Source organism: Ambystoma mexicanum, chromosome 1p, assembly GCF_040938575.1.
Source record: "Ambystoma mexicanum isolate Mex_15411 chromosome 1p, UKY_AmexF1_1, whole genome shotgun sequence".
Classification (NCBI taxonomy): domain Eukaryota; kingdom Metazoa; phylum Chordata; class Amphibia; order Caudata; family Ambystomatidae; genus Ambystoma; species Ambystoma mexicanum.
In genome coordinates this window covers 1113841696-1113862257 of record NC_090921.1, presented here as the reverse complement: position 1 = coordinate 1113862257, position 20562 = coordinate 1113841696, and the positions used below count along the sequence as shown (strand labels likewise).

At 42.4% G+C, this 20562-nt stretch overlaps 1 protein-coding gene across 4 annotated transcripts in view; it reads left to right on the top strand.

Moving 5' to 3' along the window:
• The window catches only part of LOC138449069 (zinc finger protein 547-like), a 128128-nt gene that overhangs the window by 25172 nt on the left and 82394 nt on the right, over nt 1-20562 (top strand). For all 4 annotated transcript variants that reach the window (XM_069604741.1, XM_069604740.1, XM_069604739.1 and 1 more), the window contains exons 2-3: nt 16410-16536; nt 19387-19488. In XM_069604741.1, coding sequence (XP_069460842.1) covers nt 16410-16536; nt 19387-19488 — 229 coding nt within the window. The remainder of the gene's footprint in view (nt 1-16409; nt 16537-19386; nt 19489-20562) is intronic.

Sequence of the window (20562 nt, the reverse complement as noted above, 5' to 3'; positions counted from 1 at the left end):
TACTCGACTCTCTTGTTCGGCTGTACAAAAACATACATTTTACCTCAGAGAAAATAAAGTTATGCTGTCAACTTTTAACACCAAGTTGAGCTTTATGGAGGGCTTTCTCTTGGCTCAAAAAGGCCAATGGAGTGATAAGTATTGTATCCCTGATCTATGAGGAACAGAAATGGCAGAATGCGCCAGCTCTTCGAAAGATGCAGTTATAGTTTCTATTCCACCATCTACCCCATTGGCAGCTTTATTAATCACTGAATATTCTGGCTTGGTCAGGAATGAGATAATTCTGCCTAATAATTCGGAAACTGAAGTTCTGGATGCAGGGAAATCTGACACACTTTTGGAACAGAAATGTAAAAAAATATGAAAAGACTGGTGAATGTTAAGAACAGAGGTTTGCATATGTTTTGAACAACTTTAAGACCAAATGTTATGTTGAAAAACGTTTAATCGAAACTCTTGTAGTTGTATTGAACTTTTAGAACTTCAGGAAAACTGTCATCACGCAGCCCATATCGAATGGAATATTTTAAATTGGATTATTAGTCCTATTAAGTCCAATTCTTAAGAAGATAGCATGAACACTGACTGGTCTGATCACCATTTGCTGACCTTTTCCATAAATGTGAAACTAACTTTCTCTCACGGTCAACCTAAGCGTGTTAGTTTTCTGATATGTGACTTTTCACTGATCAATTCCTCCTCTCTCTCGACTATTTTTGAGAATATTAATATCCCTTCTGATAAGGATTTTTCATTTGACTCTGTGAGAAATGTAATGACAAATTGAAATCTGGGATTGACAGTATTGCACCATTACATCAAAAAAACAATTTGTTATAAACCTTCTGCTCTGTGGTTCTCAGATGATCTAACTTCTTATCGACAAACCGTTTGCTGCCCTAAACATACCTGGCATTCCTATACCTAACCTGACAATCTAGAACAATTATGACATCTTCGGTTTTGTTTTTCTAAGTTGATTATTGAGCTTAATTTGTATACTATAACTCCTTGATTGAGGACGCTGCAAATAACCTTCACTTTTGAAAACTATGAAAAATACTCTCCCTTCGGCTCGGCCATGTATTGTGAATAAATCATGCCACAACTTTACACTCTTTTTTTTCTAAGAACATTTCTGATATTAGACTGGAAATTCCAAAGTCTGACTCTGCGACCTTCCCAGTCTGTTCTATATCAGGTAATGTTGGGAATTAATTTAGTCTCCCAAATGATGATAATCTCTGTGAATTGATGTCAAGAACTAAAGCAACTTTATGCCGTGACAACCCATGTCTGACACTTAAAGTAAAAGAATATTTTTCTCGTTTTCCTCCTTTTATCCACCAGATAGTCCATCTCTCTTTATTCTCTGGTTGCTTTCCAGATTATCTGAAGGTCAGTAATATCTCTCCATTATTAAAGAAAGCTAATTTGGATATTCACTGCTTAGCTAATTATAGACCAGTTTCCTCACTTCCATTTCTTGGAAAATGTATCAACTACTCTCATGGATCAGTGATCAAAACCGTTTGGCACACTATCTATCTGGTTTCGGATCATGGTGTAGCACTGAGACTGCCACTTTAGATATCTTGGACAATGTGTATAAAATCTTGGATGTAGGCGGTTCTTGCTTGCTGATCTTGATTGACCTCTCAGCCGCGTTGAACATCATCGACCACAACAAATTGCTTAATATTTTGTCAGCCCGTATGAGCATTGATGGCCAAGTGTTAAAGTGATTTCCCTCCCATTTAATTAAGAGAAAACAGATAGTTGTTATTGGAGATAATTGTTAAGACCAGATTTATGTGCTTTTCTGGGTCCCTCAAGGGTCTATTTTGGCTCCTCTTTTATTTAATCTGTATACAGAACCCCTAGGGGACATTGCTATAAAGCACAGAGTGGAATACATCAGTACTCTGATGAAACTCAGCTTTATTTGAGAATTTAATTTGAGAATGATCTATCTAGATTGAGAGAATGTCTTGTGGATATTGCGGTTTGGATGTCCAGTTACTTTCTGAAACTAAATCAGTCCAAACCGGAGTTCCTGCTTTTTTCACCACCTTCCCACACTGTGATTGTTTCTCATTGTTTTAGTCATTTTCAGCTCTTTGGCTCTTCTGGGGAACTTTACCCTGCTGCCAAATCATTGGGCCATACACTTGTTGCTTGTCTAAATTTAGTACCTCGTGTCAATGCTTTGACTAAAGCTGCTGAACATCAGTTATTTGATTTAAGAGCAGTGAAATGTTTTGTTTCTTCTGTTCATTTTTGTATTCTGGTACAGTTCCTTGTTTTGTCCTGTATTCATTTTGGTAACTCGGGTTTGATTGGATTCCCAACTCCTTCTTTGGCACCTTTGAAAGTCGTTTTCAGTGCAGCAACACACCTTGTCCCTGGGGCATGGGCATATGACCATATTGCTCCTATTTTGATGGAAATCCATTGCTATGTATTGTACGCAAAGTACTTTATATAAAAACTCCTCCTGCTTGACCGACAAATTAAAGATTGCTGGTGGTCTTCTCAAGCTTCATAGTTTAGACTATCTGTGTCTGGAGGTTTATCCGTTTCGTTATGCGTATACCTCCAAAAGATCGTTTTCTGGTGCTGCTTTGAAGCATTGGAACCCGCTACTTGTCCATATTCGTATGGTAGCTGAGTACCTGAAATGTAGGACATTATTGAAAGCATGTTTATGGAATATTGCTTTCTGATTCTCTTCATCCTGTTGTTTTTATTCCTTCTTTTAGGAAGGAAGTTTGAGTTTGTGATAGTGCTAGATCTTCATTCTTATTTTTTTACTATGTATTGTAACATTTGTGTATTTTGATATGTATTATGGTGTACAGCGCTCAGATGCTTTGTCCTTGTTTGCGCTATATAAACATTGTAAATAAATAAATACATTTCAAAAAGCCATGACACCTCACCCTGAAAAGGAACAACTTCTGTTAGTCTGGCTACAAAAGAGATAGCAAAGAAAAAGGGGAATGCAAAAAAAGAAAAAGGGAAAACAAAAACATAGTAGATAGTTTGGAAGTGCAAATCAATATCACATCAAATCAGTGGTCGAAGTGAGCAGGAGCGGTTGGGAGCGGTGCTCTTTTTCAAATTAAGTTTTACTGCTCCTATACTTTTATTTTAAAAAGAAACCGTTCCGGAAAGGTTTCGTTTGAAAATAACAGTGTAGGAAGAGGTTGAAACTTGCACTTTCAGTGCACTGCACTGAACGTTCCCTTAAACAGCAGGTGCATGTGTTTGGGTGTTTGTATTGTCTGTGGGAGGCGGTGTGGCGATGGGGTGTGTGGGGAGTGGGTGCAGGCTCGCAGGGAACATAGTTCCACTACTTCTTTTCGTACGCTTCGACCACTGCATCAAATGGATCAATACTTCCCATAAGAAATCCTTACCCCATATCTGAAGATTGAGTGTCCATTTTGGATTTTTCCACTTAATAAACACCTGTTTTTGATTATTGACTCTCCTAATAAAAACACTGATTTAATGGATTGTTCTAGACAAGAATATGGGAAGTCTGAATTGGACTCTACATGAATCGTTGGTTGGAAATAATTTGATTAATTAGAAGAATGAATCAATTATAAATTAACCCAGGGCTGTGCAGCAGGATGTTTGCTTAAGTTTAATGTCCGAGAGTTGTCAGGTTGCCTGGGCTTCAAATGTATTTTTATAAAGAGATTGTGAATTCAACTAAATTGAGCAAATGTGTTGGCTGTTTTCTAGCATTTGGCCAGTCTTACGTTGCTTTACTCTAAAGTCCTTGACCAAATCAAATGTATTGACCGTGTGAGGACAGACATTGTTGTGATCCATGTTCACTCAAAAATTATTTATGATATGTTGTTGTCAGAAAAAAACACAGTGCTCTCAATGGGGTATGACGTATATGGAATCCTGGAAAAGTGTATGAGGGCCATTCTAATTCAACCTCCTGAGGTCCCGGCAAAGGCTTGAATGGTTCATGGCCATACCTAGGAGTAAAAAGTTTATGACAAGGGAGTATGTAAAAAAAGGTCTGTTTATTTTGAAACCAGTGCTCATTGTATGCTTGACAAAGAATCTGACTGGTCATGGCTGCCTTCAGCTTTGTGACAAAACAATACATTTCTTGGTGGGGTTAAGTATACACCATAGGGCCCAGTGATAAAATGCTTCTTATGGAACACTTTTGGTTTTAAAACATTTATTTAAGTTAAAAGAAGGCTTTATGTTTTTAAAGAGTACACCAAATATTACATTTGCTAGATAAATCACCATATATAGATGGATTTTTTGTATTCTTGCAGCCTTTCCGTAAGAGTATTGGGGTCGTCCTTATGGAGGGTTATTGATGGCTGTTTGAAAATATATTGGGCAATTCTGTAAAAACTGGTATGTGTCCCATCCTGGTCTTTTGGTGATCGAGCCATCAAAGGCCTCAATAATTATTTTTTGGATGGAAATATTTTTTTATAAATATCTACTGGAACCCAATGTCAACACTCGATGCTGACATTTTGGATTTGCTAATGGATATTTTGTCTGCTTGGTTTGGCGATGGTCCTTCTGGCCATATATGAATAGCCAATGACTTCAACTGCGATTGCAGGAAATATATTTCTAAACTTCAATCCTCGACCTTAGAACTAGATTATCTACTGAGTAAAAACTGGTTTTCTTGGTGTGCTCTGAAGAACACATGGGATTTGTATTGCTTAAACTGTCATGAGGACTCCAAATATCCGACGTGGCAACGAGGGGGACATACATCTACACCTGACTACATTTTTGTCTCTCAGTCAATCCAGGATATCTCTGATCATTTTAAAATACTTCCAACTAAATCTAGTGATCATTATGCCTTATCTTGTTCTATTTTAGGCCGAACAATACTGTGAGGGCCACGTGCCCTGACGCATTCATTTTAAACAACGTAGGAAATCTAATAATCTGGAAACACTACATGACTCTGACATTCAATTCCAGATTATTGCCCTTGTATAAAACATTACATTCTAATGTGAAAGATTCATTTTTCTCACTTCCTTAATTTTCATGCTTCTTTTTCCAATTCACGCAATGTCTAGCTGACAAAGCAACATTTTGTCCCGAAAGGCACCACTACAATAATTTAGTCCAAGTAAAAACAGATCTTGTACCGTAACCTTCGTGCCCTTAATAAATCTAAGGCTCCCGACATGTGGTGCAAACAAAGAATTAAAAAAGAGAATTATAAGAACTGGTTAAATGGCTTAAACACATAATATTGTAAAAACATTGCAAACCAATGCTCTGGTTTGTATCTGATAGTCAGAGTTGTTGTTCTTGATTGGTAGGCTTCTATGCAATTCAATCCCTTTTTCAAAGACAAAGTGGTTAATGTATTTCCAAGAGCTCTATGCTCCTGGTGAGCGGGATTGCCCAGTTCCTATCCATCGTGGATCTAAAGGATGGGATCTGGACTTTAACCGTGATGATATATTGAATTGTTTAAAAAAGCAAAGGCAGCACATGCGGCTGGTCTGTATGGCTTCTCAAATTACACAGTGAAGGGGGATCTGGAAATTTGGGCAGCCATTCTATTTACGAAAAGCACCTTATCATGTCCCTATATTCAAGAAGGATGATGGGATGAGCCGCGTAATCTATCTCCTGATTGCGCTTCTTCATTTTGGGAGCAAGATATTCTCCTCTATAATTTTGTAGAAACTAAATATTTGGGGAAATGAGGGCAGTCACCTAGATAAATATCAAGCAGGCTTTCGTAAAGGTGTAGGCACACAGTTAAATTGTCTATTTTTAATTCTGACTCAAAGAAATGGCTGGGATAAGAAAATGAGTATATATGCAGCTTTTATTGATCTCTTGGCAGCCTTTGACAGGGTGAATCGGGGCAGGCTGTGGAATAAACTAGCAGACTGGGGCCTCCTGGATGCCCTGCTAGGGCTCCTAATACAGCTGCATACTGATACCTTTATTAAAGTAAGACGTGAGGGGTCGGGGCTAATATCTGATGCTGTTAGTATGTATTGGGGTTTCCATCAGGGCTGGGTGCCAGGACCAACACTATTCAATCTGTACATAGTGGACTGAAATGTTTTCCTTAATGGGACGAAAGCTTTTCTCCTGCATCTAGTAATGCTGCATTACATTGTATGGTGTATGCAAATTACCTGGTCATCCTCAATTAAACACTGATCGGCCTCCAATGTAGCCTGAATGCATTTTCAAGTTACATATCAGAGAATAATTTGGAAAGAAATCAATTGTAATAGATCAAAGGTGATGATCCTTTCCAAAGCCAAAAGGAAAGCAACCTTTCAATGGAATTTGGGAGGCAGGAACTTAGATAGTCCACCAATTTACATACCTTGGATTTGTTTTATACAATAAGCCTCAACTGGTCCTATGCTTCAAAAGGTTACAATCAAGGTGCATGATGTTTATTTCCCAGTTGAAAAAAATAAACTTGACATATGGCCATTACTCCATGCTTCTGGTACTTACATATTACAAATTCAAGGTAGTTTCTTGTTTGCTATATGGATCTGAGCTTACCTATATCCTTGACGAGCTGATGTTGTTAAAGTTGGCTTAATATGGAGGAAGGTTTTATTATTTCCCAATTGTGTGCCAGTTCCCGTATTAAGATATGAACTAGGCATACTTTGCCTATCAGCTCGGAAGATGCTGTCACTTTATAAGAACATTATAGATCCTCCAGAAAATTCGCTTTTTGAGCATTTCAATTGTTTTCATGGTAGGTGGAAAGTGTGAGGAACTAAATAACTGGGTAAAGGACTGTGAGGGGGTTTTGAGTAGTATTAACAAGTCTAATTAGGGCCTCATTACGAGTTTGGTGGTGCAGGAAGAATCGGCAGTAATGCAGCGGTAATTCCATTAGCACTGCATTACCACCGCATTAGCGCACCACCGAACTATGAGTTTGGAGGTAAGGTGAGGAAAAACCTCCAGCAAAAAGCTGGAGGTAAATCTTCCATTTTGCAGCCAAAATGCAGCAAAATCATCAGAATTTACTGCCAGCGATAATTCCACTTAATCCCTCTCGAGTACTATGGACTCCATAAATGGGGATTAACACTGCCATAACGCCACTTGTAATCTGGTGGGAATCCCGCCGCACCAAGTGGTGGTAACAGTAAATCCAGTATTCCAGTAGATTTACCGCTGGAATACTACCAAACTCGTAATGAGGCCCTAAAACTACTCTGCGATTATGGCTGGTGTAATACCAGTGATACCATAAGTAAATATGCTCTTTTTATAACATTGCTGCAGATGAAAAAAACATATAATATGGTTCCTGACTACCTTAAAAAATTCTCATGTATAAAAAAGAGAAATTCCTTCTTAAGGTTGCTAATGACAGTTCCTACTGATTTAGGACGCAATAATGGCTAGAATTAACATCTCTAGGAGTAGTCGTATTTGTTATTATTGTATGGATACAGAGGCTCTTGAAACTTTAAAACATTTGATCATTGAATGTCCCAAGCTTTAGAAGAGAAGGGAAACAGATTGTATGGGCCTTATGTGATGAATCCTACAGAGTCCTCACAAGAACCCTTCCTAAAGTCTCCTCCCAGGTAGCCAGGGAAAGGCAGATGATTCCTGATCCTAACCATCGGGCGATGTTAGCTGGGAGGATCACCTGGGAGGAGAATGGCCCCAGGGAAATAAGAGGACTTCGTGGGATGAGACGCTGTATGTGTCTTCCTCAAGGAAGGGAATATCTTAAATACCATAAAATGTAAGGGCTTGCTGTCGGAGAGAGTTTTTATTTTCCCAAACTGACTGTTGGAATATAGAAGAAGATAACCACAAGCAATTATGTTCTGAAAGTCAGAAAATCCCTCTTAAAATCACTGACATTTCTAAATATGAAAGCCCCTATGAGTCCTAGAGAATTAAGGAAGGAGTCTTTAAATGTTACCGATTTAAATCCTGAGAAATCATACACTTTTGTGAAAAGTTAAGTAATACGTGGCACTCTCATAGTACTTTGGGGAGTAAGTATACGATGAACAGTGAACATGGTAATGATCCTTTCACTAAGAAAGCCAATTTCGTTGTTGTGGACTACAAGTCCCATCAATCCCTAAGTCCTGGGACAAAGAAGAAGACTGCAGAGGCACAGGACTGCAGATCGCAGTCCATTGGGAATAATGACCCACACCTTAGGAGGTCTAGGAGGCATAAAAAGCACTCTCAGCTGCAGGCAATAGGAAGGAGCAGTAGCCTCATTTTCCTACCTCCATGTGACAGCGGAAGCAGAGGTTGTGTGGGAGCAGAGATGCTGGGACCACAGTGGGGTGTGAAGTCGATGCAGGTCCTGAGAGGGTCCTTATTGCTCCAGACGATAATTACAGAGCTAGCGAAGCGGGAAGTGTCAGGAGAGACAACTCTCCCTCTGAGGAATGCAGCTGCAGTAGTCAACACAGCAGAAAGCATACCTTTTGTTCACTGTTCCCCTTTTCTGACAAGCACCGGTGGCAGGCGAGCACTGACTTGTTGTGGGAGCTGGGAGAGCCTTGCTGGTGACAGACATGAGCAGCGGAGGACCGGGGAGAAGGGATTCTCAGACCACATGGGGAAACTGAAGCAGAGGACCTGGAGGTAGCGAGGCGAACAGACCTGAATGCCAGACCCAGTGAGTTCAATATCAGATAGTGACCCGAGAGCTCTCTGTAGCCACCCGCTGGCCAAGTCCAGGGGCCTCAACCCTACAAAAGGGATAAACAAGTAAAACAAGGGAAAATAACACTTTTGTATACTGAACCAATAGAAAACATGTGTATTCTTACATTAACAACCAAGCTGATTTCAAAGGGTGCAGATGGTAAAGTAAGAATCTGATTGCCATATTAGAAGAGTGCGATTGTGACATTGTGGGGCATAACAAGAGCCAGCAAAGAGAAAGGGCAATATATATACGAGAAAAATAGTAGTTTACTCTGGCCTGGCAGGACAGTACACCAGGTCAGAGCATGTTGTAGTATGTGGATCTGTTCTGGCAAGAGAGTACACCAGAATAGAGCTAAGCCTGGCAGGCGAGTAGACCAGGTGAATGCCATTGAAGTACTGTTGTATGATTTAAAAGTCTTGAAGAAGAAGTTTACGAACCACTAAAGTATTTTTGTTGAGGAATGCAGAATCATCCTGACAAATTAAAACCATTGAAGCAAGCGTTATGTGAACTGCTGCTGAATAATTTAATGTTGCCAAACAAATGGTTTTGTGAATTGCTGCAGAACTATCCTGAAAAAGACCTTTTTGTTGAAACCAATGAAGTAAGGAACAGAAATTGTTTCAACAACTGGGTGTTATCAATTTGGAACTTTGTGTTCTTGAGTTGAAACCAAAAGAGAACTTTGTTACGATACAGGATTTCCTTGACCTTTTTGAAACTGTTGGAACAAAATCCTAATTGATTTGGTGAAGGGGAATTCGCCCATATTAGAAGGAGAAACAGTTGTTATAATGTAAATTTAACTGTTATATTTGTTGCAGTTGAACTGCCATATATTGCCTTGTTAGTTTGTGTATGATTAAGTGATAGGGACAGAATTATTTTCTTAGAGCGTTTCCTCTAGTTTATTTTAGGCAGGGAAATCCTCATCAGGATAGGGGTAGTGAGGTATGAATCCAACCTTTTCAGTTAATAAAATTGCATCTTTTGAAAAACCTTCACAAAGTTGTCTGCCTCCCATTTCTGACCCCTCACACTTATGACTGGAATGAGCATTCATTTTCCAACTTGTTTTTGGTCACATATTATACTTGGAGGGAGGCAAGTATCTTTAACTTTGTCTACCCTGAGATATGTGACCAAAATATTTCAATTGTTAGGCTTTTAAATTGACTGAACTATCCCTTTAGCAATAATTTTATTGGAATGTTATATCAGATGAATTTTAAAATGTATACTATTTATGTAATCTTTTAAGTTATGTGTATGATTATTGTTGATGAACTAGCTGTGTCAAATTTTGTACATTTGTTTAAGGTTAGTTACGGACCATATCACAATACAAAACTGAGGGTATGACCGAACCAGAGCAGCATCTAGTGACACTTTTTCCCATCTAGCCATATTGACAAACCTGGGGAGTGTTAAGCTAAGGAATCTTTAGAAAATCCCCAGACAGTGTGAGATAAATGAGGCTGTTCCTCACTGGCAGCTAGCCCAACATAGTAGCTGTTACCTATCTCCAGTTGCAAACCTGGGGAATATGGAAGCCAGGGCTAGGGAGGTGGGAAGCCCATGGGAGGACGGGAGCGGGGCGCCTCAAAGTTTACCCGCCACCTCCCCAACTCTGGTGCATAACACTGAACAATCTGATAAAATTAACATTGAACGGTCTGATTATGTTAAAATTTAACAACCTGCACTGCTTAAATTGCTAAAAGGAATAAAACCCCCTGAACTCTCTTGAAGACTCTGCAGACTGTTAAGACAATCTTTATGTTTAGTGTTAGGAGTATGGCCCTGGGTGACATACCCTATAGAATGTGGGGGTCTGAAAGCTCCATCATTGACAGTTGCCCACAAGTTGCGCCTGCCATTGTAAGCTATGTGGATGCAGAATAACGTTTTACTTGCCTTATTAAGTACTGCATAGTTGGGAGTCTAGATTACTGGATTAATAGCTCTGCTGCAGAGATCTCATTTTCTACATTTTCTATCAAAAATATGCAATATTTGCATGTTTTATTTGCTGACATCTTATTTTCTACATTTTCTATCAGAAATATGTAATATTTGCATGTTTTTTTGCCAATTTCTTTATAAAACATTTGGACTTTCACCAAACATAACAGAATTTCCCTTCCAAATAATATGTAGTATATATGTAGAAATGTGTCACGGCCCGCCTGCACCCGACACATCACTGCATGACCGTGAGGAACTTGAAGTTGCGGTTGCGCCTCGTGGAGTCCCCATGACGTACTGTATGGAGGCATGCAACTGAACAGGAACCCTGTAATAAAGGGAAGCTCATCCCTTAAAGGCCTGCTTCTCAACAAAGGAACAGTGGTTGCTCATTCCCCCAGCTATCTGCTCCCTACTGCTGGCTCCTCGACTCCATCTGGCTCCTGCATTGTGGACTGGCTGGGATACCCCTGAATTGGAGCCTGGATGTATTTATTTTCCTGGAACTGAACTCTTTCATTGGATGGAGAAGTGGCTTGCATACACTTTGGATATTTCCCTGTATCTCTCTTGAACCATGGGCAGTTTCCTTGAACATGAGTGCATGCCACTTCAAGTATTTCTCTTTTTGTCATGCTATTTAATTGGTTTAGAGCTAGGTCTCCCACTACAGTTTCTAACTTGGGTTTTTTCTTTTTTCTGTCAGCCTACAGGGATCATCCAGTTCCTCTCTGTATCTTCCATTTGAATCCCATGACCGTTTTGTTTGTTTACCAAAAGGGGTGGCATTATTTGGAGGATGAACCCCATCCGCTTGGGTTCAACACTGTATCTTGACAGAATTGTAACAAAATGTGCAGTATTCCCTTATATTTCAACTTGAACCATAAACCATGTAACCCTCCTGCGCACTTTGTGGTTATAACCTCATCAGGTGGATCATACACAAAACTTCGCCACAGTGACAATCTCGATTTACTGGCCATAACCAAGACCTGGCTACACAAGGACGCAGGACCAACTCTCATGTTGGCAGTACCTGACAACTACCAAATCATTAGAATGGACCGGCCTAAGGCCAGAGGTGGTGGCCTAGCCATCATCTTCAAAACAACCCACCTTATTAGACTTGCCACCTCAGCTCCCTTCACATCCTGTGAAGTACTCTCTGCCAAATTGCCCCTCTCCAACAACCGTACTCTAACCATCCACTTGATTACATATACAGACCCCCTGGGCCTATAGGCACCTTCAAAGACGACCTAACCAGTCTGCTAGCCAACAACACTAAAGATCACTCTCAAACACTACTGTTGTGAGATTTCAATCTAGGCTTTAATGATACTGACAACAAACACGCTGAATCGATTGCAGCTTTACTAAATGACCACGGTCTTACGCAAAAAGTTCTCTCACCAACACATATCAAAGGAAGGACCCTTGACTGGGTAGCCGATCTAAACTGCAACATCAACATTACTGATATTGTCCCACAATCTTGGAAAGATCATCACTTAATAAACTTCTCTGCCGCATTAGACCTCCTTTGCCCCAAGCCTAACAACTTGGCACCGCCTCTCCCTAGCAGAAGTAAGAAGGATATTACTGCTGAAAAACCTATCCCTCTTCTACTCCCTGCCATCTCTGGAATGGAAAATAGCAACCCTGACGCATTGGTAAATACCTTCAATAATGCTATGACTAAGGCACTGGACATGATTGCTCCTGTCAAACTGCGCAAAGCTAGACAAGTAGCGCACCTGAATGCCTGGTTCACCCCCCAACTTAAATCCTTAAGATCACAAAAAAGGAAACTGCAGTCTATTTGGTGCCACTCCCCCTCTGAATATAACAAAAATAACCTAACAGAATTTGCAAAAATGTACAAAAAAGAAATAACCAAACCAAAAAGAACACCTTCAATGACAGGATTGAGAAAGCTAAATCCAACACCAAAGAATTATTCTTCATACTCCGCGAACTAGAATCCCCAATCCAACCGGTAGACAATGCCCCAAAGGATAAAGTATGGTGTACTAACATACAAAATACTCTATGGAATAAAATCTTGTCCTTATAATGCAAAATTGCTAAAAAAAAAGGCCTCACTACCACTCATTGACCAACAAACAAGTCAACCCTCGGTGTCAAGGACATCTACACCCTTTAGATTCAAGACTGTCTCCACAACTGAAACAGAAAAAATAATACTCTCCCTCAAACCCTCTAACTGTAAAGGTGACACATGCCCAGCACAGATAATAAAGGATGCAGCTAGAGACCTAACTCCTTTTATCTCCAAGCTAATAAACTCCTCATTCAAAACTAATACAGTACCGGCCAACCTTAAAGAATCCTGGGTCCTACCATTACTCAAAAAACAAACTCTGGACCCCACTATCCCTACCAATTACAGACCCATCACCACTGTGCCATTCCTACTTAAAGATAATGGAAAAATAGCTTTGCTACTCTTACTGGACTTGTCGGCAGCATTCAACTTGGTGGACCATGTAGTGTTATGTAACCACCTCCAATCTGCCGCCAACTTCACCAAAGATGCCATAGCTTGGGTCAAATCCTTCTTAGCTAACCGGACCATGAGAGTCTTCTCTACTTCAGCCTCTGCTGACCCGATCAAAATAACCTGCGGGATCCCACAAGGCTCCTGCGTCTCCCCCACTATGTATAATATCTTCACCAAGCCTCTGTTCGACAAGTTGGATAGACTGGGTGTCACCTACACTAACTATGCAGATGACACACAGTTCCTCATACCCCTTTCGGCAACTTTGAGGCGGACTCAGCCTTGGTGAACAAAATATACTCCCTCATTCAGGCATGGATGGCATCCCAAGGCCTCTGCCTGAATGACGAAAAAATTGAGTTACTAATCTTAGGCTCTGAAGCCAATATCCAAAAACTCAGCCCAAACTACACATCCTTCAACATTGATAATAACCCTATCAAGGTGATGTCTGTAGTTAAAACTTTAGGATTCTACTTGGACTCCTCTCTCACTCTCAAAAAGCAAGTCAATTCCCTCGCCTCATCCACAACGTACACTTGGAAACTGTCATGATCTCTGCTTCCAAAAGATCAGGACTTGCCCGACTCCCTTGGAAGCAGACCCATAACCCCGGTTCCGAGTGCCAGCCAGTCCCAATTGGGACCTTTTGGACCCTGTCCTGGCGCCAGTGGCACCAGGCTCATAATGCTTGGGTGGACTTACCTGCAGCAGACCATGCTGCTTACTTACCTGCCAGTTGAACCCCTGATCCTCTTCTGTTTGGGACTACTTTTCCTGTTGGGTGGGGCAGGAGCCACTCCCTAGGTTCAGAACACTGGAACTCTTCTGGAAAGCAGGAACTCTTTTCTTACCTAGGCGTGGCTGTGGAAGGAGACACCTAAGCACTACAGGAGGCTATTTAAACCACACCCGATGGATGAATCTTGCTTTGCGTTATTCTGCATTCTCTGCAGCAGAACGCTCATCGTGTCTTCTGCTTCTGATCCTGGGCCTAAGGGAACAAAGGCTTACCATCCTGGAATCCAGTCTTCAGCAGCACCTGTAAAGACAAAGAAAGAACAGGTTAGCACTACGGTCTTCAGTGGCAGAGCATCTCTTACCTGGTCCATCGGCTGTCACCAACGCCTCGCGCTGCATTCCGGCATCTGAAAGACAAAAGCTTACCAGCTCTTCGCACGCTCCGGAGGCCTTCGGCGCTGCATCCCGCATCTGAAAGACAAAAGAAGGTGCGTTTAAAGACATTGGGCAACTTTATTACTCACGTGCCATTACTCCTTCCCACGCCGAATCCAGTGGGTATTCCAGCACCCTTCAGCTTCTCTAAAGCTCCGAACTTGTACCTGCAAGAAAAAAGGGACAGTTAGTGCGCATCGTGAAGCAGGCTACAAGCGCTTACTTACGTGCTTCCAGGCGCTTCTATTCCTCACGCAGGTTCGATCCTCAACTCTCATCAGCCCGCCATCCGCCATCGCCGGAACCCTGCAAAACAAGAGATATCATTACAAAAGACTTTTAAGACATTTGAAGTGCCCAGAACTTACCGTTCGTGCAGTTAACGACGGACAGCAGTCCTCTGAGGTCAAGAGGCCTGCACCCTCATCCAGTGAAGAAACTGGTTACGGCACCCTGCCCCGAGGCAGATGGAGAGCTCGGCGTTCACTTACCTAAGGTGAGGGTGTTAACCTTTGGTGTTCTACAGGAGAAGAGAAAGGGAAGAGGAGAGAGGCACCCAATAACCCCAGTTCATTAATCCCATATTTTCTATCTGCAGACATCTTACTCTTCGAGTCAGACATACAGTGCACAGAGGTCCAGCCCAAAGAGCCAACCGTGTGTTACACATCACCTTTGAAGATACGGCATTCACCCAGTCAAGACCGGCGCCTCTGCGGGAATCAGGTTAGCGTTACAGAAACTCATTAGAGCTTCCAGACCATACCTCTCGAGAGCGAACTGCACCACACTAGCCAGTGCTCTTATCATGTCAAGACTAGATTACTGTAATGCCCTGTACTCAGAGGCCAACAAATATATTACAGACAAAATTCAAAGTCTGCAGAATAACGCCCCGAGGGCAGCTTTGAACATCCCTTACAGAGAACATATTACCGCATTCAGGAAAGAGGTTAACTGGCTGAAAATAACGGACAGAATCCTCCTCAAAACAGCATCCCTCACCTCCAAATGCCTGAATAACCTAGCACCTCCATACCTAATGGATAAAATTACCAGGAGAACAGCTACCCGCCCTACGAGATCTGCCAACTTACTTATGTTGGAGATTCCCAGGTTCAAACGCTCGACAGCAGGAGGAACCAGTTTCCCTGTTAAAGCTGCACAATGTTAGGACAAATTACCAGTTGACCTCAGGCTAGAACAACCCTACCCTAAATTCAGACATAAGATGCTCAACTGGCTACACACTAATGACATCTAACCGACGAACTACACTTCTACCTCTCCAGCACCTACACGATCCTCTGTTTCCGCCAAACTACACTGGAGTCTGATCAACTGTGCACGCATGGTCATTAGCTCTGTCATACTTGCATGCACCATGGATATACGATAACGTATATGTATATGTATGTGTGCATATACTGATACTTATGATAATGCCTCCTTGACTTACCAAGACCATTGCTATGTATTTGATGTATCTTGTATCTTGTATTTTGCTCCTATTGCAATCACTGCTCTATGTATTGCTACCTTTGCACTGTATCTAAGTTTTAAGACTTCTTGTTTCTGTTGCGCCCGTCTACACAAGGGCTTGGTGCGCATTACCAAACAAATAAACAAACAAACAAATATATCCCAGAAGATGTTTTACAATAAGTTAACAATTCAGCCATAGTGGTGAAATATACAAACTTAGGCACATTCGTCATGGGTTTATTAGTTTGATTTTGGTTAAAATTTGGAGATAGGGTATCGATTGAGATGGTGATCTGTTCTTGGGCGTTAGGCTAAGTGTAGCATCTACCAAGAAAGGATTTAAATTCACTTTGTGATTTTTACTCACTGCATATATCTCTGTACCGTTGTTGAAATTTGGTAGAGTGGAGTTGACCGGTTACAAAAGGCAGAAATGTGTTTGACAATTCACACGCATATGTTTGTTTAAAAACATGTTATTGAAGTAAGATCTTAAGCATTTCATACAAAATTTGATGTTTGATGTTTTAGGTGTCAAGTATTTTCCACAATGCAGCTGCCCTTTTCTCTGAAGAGGAGTGGAAGCTTTTACATGAGTGGCAGAAGGAGCTTTATACAAACGTGATGAATGAAATCCACCAAGCCTTGATATCTCTTGGTAAAGTTCTATTTCCTTTAATCTATTTGTATTTCCCTATTAATTGTTCTATGCTCACACTCAACTTCTCTTCAGAGCATGAAGCTTTTGAGAAGAGAGTAAGAGTATATTTGTTTTAACCAATAGTCATAAAGAGGGTCTTTAAGACAATGTGGAATTGTGGTGATAACTATTATGATTGGTACCTGGAAGACAAGGTAAAGATCAGTGTGCTGTCTAGATTTTCCTTTTCCATGGCGGCCAGCAGGGACATGGAACAGCAGCAGCGGGGGTGGGGGTTGAAGCGCCACCACTGAATGAATCCGTTAAGTGTGGCTGAGGGAAAGCAAGGGACCGTAGACCCGAGGGAATGGAGGGGAGGGTGGGGGAAGCAGCAATCAGGCTGCTCTGAACACAGGCAGAGATCGTGGGATTCAGCCCACGATCCAAGCAACCTGATTGGTCGCCTCTCCTGCCCAGGGTGCTAACAATATGTCTCAGAAAGCAAAATGATGAGCATGATTGGAGAAATAAACCTCATATGAAATGGCAGATGGTGACATTGATTGGTGCATTAAACATTAGTAGTTCTAGTGCTAATGCTTCTGGAGCGGGGACAGATTCAGTATTTGCCTATTACGGTGGTTGTGTCCAGGCAATCTATTCTAGCTGTCCTCTTAAGTGGGCAGGATTCACACGCCTTGCTTCCTTTTGGGGTTTAGCCTCTTACAGTTGCCCGTCCAGAGCCTTTAGATCTGGCAGCCATTTGAATCTGTGTGAGTTTCTTTTGGGAGGGTGGGTATTTGGTGGGTGGTGATTGTTGGTGTCCACCCTAGGCAGGGGGTGGTGAGCAGAGGAAAGTGGTAGCCTGATAGGCTACCATGGGAACTTCTGTTAAGGAATTGACAGGGCAAAGTCATTGCTAAGTGTAAGGTGCTTGTAGTGAGAAGAGATAAGTGGGAAGGAGCGCAGGGAAGAATGGGCAATTGAGTGCCATTTAAACATTTTAATTTAAAAAGTAACAAGTAGATATGTTTGTAGTTTACATGTTTCTGGTCAGTGTTTTTGAAGTTGGTTTGATCACAACGGCACCTCTGATGAAGCCAAGATGCCACCCAGACAAGGGTTCGATACACTCCAGGGCTGACTCAAGCCTTCATCCGTCCCAGGCTTTACATTGAGTACCAAAAAAGTCGGTAAATAATGATGGTAATTAGAAACACCTGTTAGCAGGCACTCTGAAACTGGAATTCACAATATGCAGCGCTATACATATTGTGACTGTGACAAGACCAGCACCCTTGCCTTCTCAAGAGGGGATGGGGACCTCTCTCAAGTATGGGTAGGAGGGCTTAGGGAAGGCCCAAAACCCATTCTCACCCTCAAGATGAGGCTGTAGAAAGAGCACCAATTTCTATCCCCCCCCCTTATGCAGACCTGCAAGGGTGAAGACCAATACAATCTCCAGCAGTGCCTCTGGAAACAGAAACTTGCCAGGGTCTTCTAATCTTTCCAGTGCTCCAGCAGAAAAATTAGAAGACCCCAACCAATGAGCAAACTGCATCATCGCCGAGTCAGGACAGAAAGCTGCTGCGGAGGAAGGGACAGCCACACAGGGGAGAAAAATCAGCACAGCCAACAAAGCATGCCAGAGGTGCCAGCGCTACAACGCAGAGAGAGAGAAACTGCGTCTCTACACAACTACACAGAAGGTCTTGCGCAGCCGCTGAATAGTGCCCACACCTCAACAAAAGAAAACCCTAGACTACCAGGAACAAGGGGAGGAGGACTCAATCTCCCCATAGGGACCCACCAAAAGATCCCACAGAACAGGGCATTGAACCACAAACGTGATCATTAACACTCACTCGCCAGCTTTGATCATACATGACAAGCTTGCACGGTCGAAGTGGGCAGAGCTAAACCCATTTTATAGCTTTTCAAACCACATACACGACCCGAGTGGGGGAGACAGGGACAAATTGGCCAGGGAAAGCTATACCATCATCACAGAGGGAGTGGGGCTGAAGCAGAGGACAGGAAGCAGGAGGTGTGGATCTTTCGGGTTGCGTCAGAGGTGGAGCTGGAGGACGACCAAGAGACCAACAGGAGGGAGGTAGGTGCAGTGGCTTGTGGAGCAGATGAAGTATTGGCTTAGGAGTGAAATTGGTTCTGCAGTTTTAGTTTGCATATTTGTGTGGGGACTGGTTGGTGAGACTAGAGTAAGGAGTGGTTGTTAAGTGGATGCACTGGGTGAAAGGAGCCTGTTTAGGTAGTTGGGGGGAAGAGATGTAGTGTGCAGGTGGAGTAGTAGTAGTTTGGAGATGGGAGGAGTAGGGGTGGGAGCAGTAGTGAGGTGGAAGGGAGTAGTAGTTTAGAGCAGTGGAGTAGTAGTGTGTAGGTGAGAGTAGTTGTAGTTTGGATGAGGGAGTAGTTGGAAGGGAGTAGTAGCATCAAAGTGTGTAGTTGAGACTAGACTGTGTGGGAGATCAAAGGGACAGGAGAGAGGATGGAGAGTAAGAGGGATGAGAAGTTTAGAGTGGAAAACCGAGAAGGAAGAGGTGAGAAGGAGAGTGTCAGAAAGGCCTGAATCAATTAGCGTAATTGCAAAGTTACGGACACCGGGGTTAGGAAAGAGGGTTAACAACCAGATGAGAGAGAGAGGGATTGCCCTTGGCCCCACATACAAAAAGAAAAATGCTTGAACTGTCTCTGTCTCGGAGTGATTATTGGGCCATCTGTGACAATACATAGAACATCAAATATTATTATTATATTACATAGAACCGCCAGATGCTGGGGCATGGGGGACATGGGGAACATCAGAGGAGTAAATCATGATCCTTTGTTTCTGTTTACTTTTCACAACAGGTCCACTGATTGCCACCACGGTCTGCTCTTTAAGATCCAAAGGAAAAGAAGATCCCTATGCCCCGGATTCAGAGAGCTGGCACATTCATAATCCTTCTCCTGGTAGGTGAGAAACAGAGAAAAGCTTGGATGGTGATTGGTCTGTAAAAGGTTGATTGTTCTCCCCACTGCTTAAGCAACCATATACTCTCATACACACAGCCTCAGCTCTGGCACTAGCATATGGAAAGCATGAGTCTCTGTAGCTAACAGTGCATGGAGATCATGCAGTGAACATTACCGTATTTTAACAGCCAAGAGACCAACCTACTTCTCAATATTACTTCTTAAAATGGGGTCTTTACAATTCAGTCACAAGACCGAAGCTGAAATGTTGACAGCCAAAAATAGCTTCCGGCTGCAGCTCCATTCTTTCCTTTTGCAGGAGGGAGGGTGTGCATGAGTACATTGGTATTCAAACGTTTGTATGCCGAGCCTGCCGCCTGAGTACAACTATTGTTTCTGCCGCCCCCCAGATTCCATATCTGCTTATTTTATGTATTGAAAGCAATCACCATACTCCCTTTTTGAACAGCCTCGCATCCCCTCAGAACATCCTTCAGGCCCTTGAGGGACCCCGCCCCACAGTTTGAAGACCACTGCCAGTAGGCCCCCTTCCAAACAAGAAAAACATAACAGTCCTGTGACATAGATCTTAGGATGCACGTTTCATAAATCACGTTTGATTTTCTGATTCTTCCTGCCTCTCACCTTGTCCATCACGGGCATGCACGCGTAGACCGGTAATTCCGGAGGCGGAATTCCATAAATCCCCATTCCCATGGAGTCCTATAGGACTCCATGGGGACAATGGAAACACTGGTTCCGTCTATGACGGAGCCGGTGTTTCCATTTCCGCCTGAAGGCGGGTGGTGTTACTCCGGTAGGGACACCTCCCGCCTGCAGAACTGTGAATCAGCCAGTCTGGAAACAACTGTGGCGGCGGATTTACCGCCACTGTTGTTTCCGGACCGGCAGGGTCATAATGAGGCCCTATGTCTCCTTCAGAAAGGACCACAAAACGTGGCTATTTCCTGCAGCATTCTGACACGTGTAGTGGTAGGGAGTCCCTTGCTCATCTCCATCGTGACAGCATCAATCATCCTGCCACAGCCGCGTAGGTAGCCAAACCTGTCG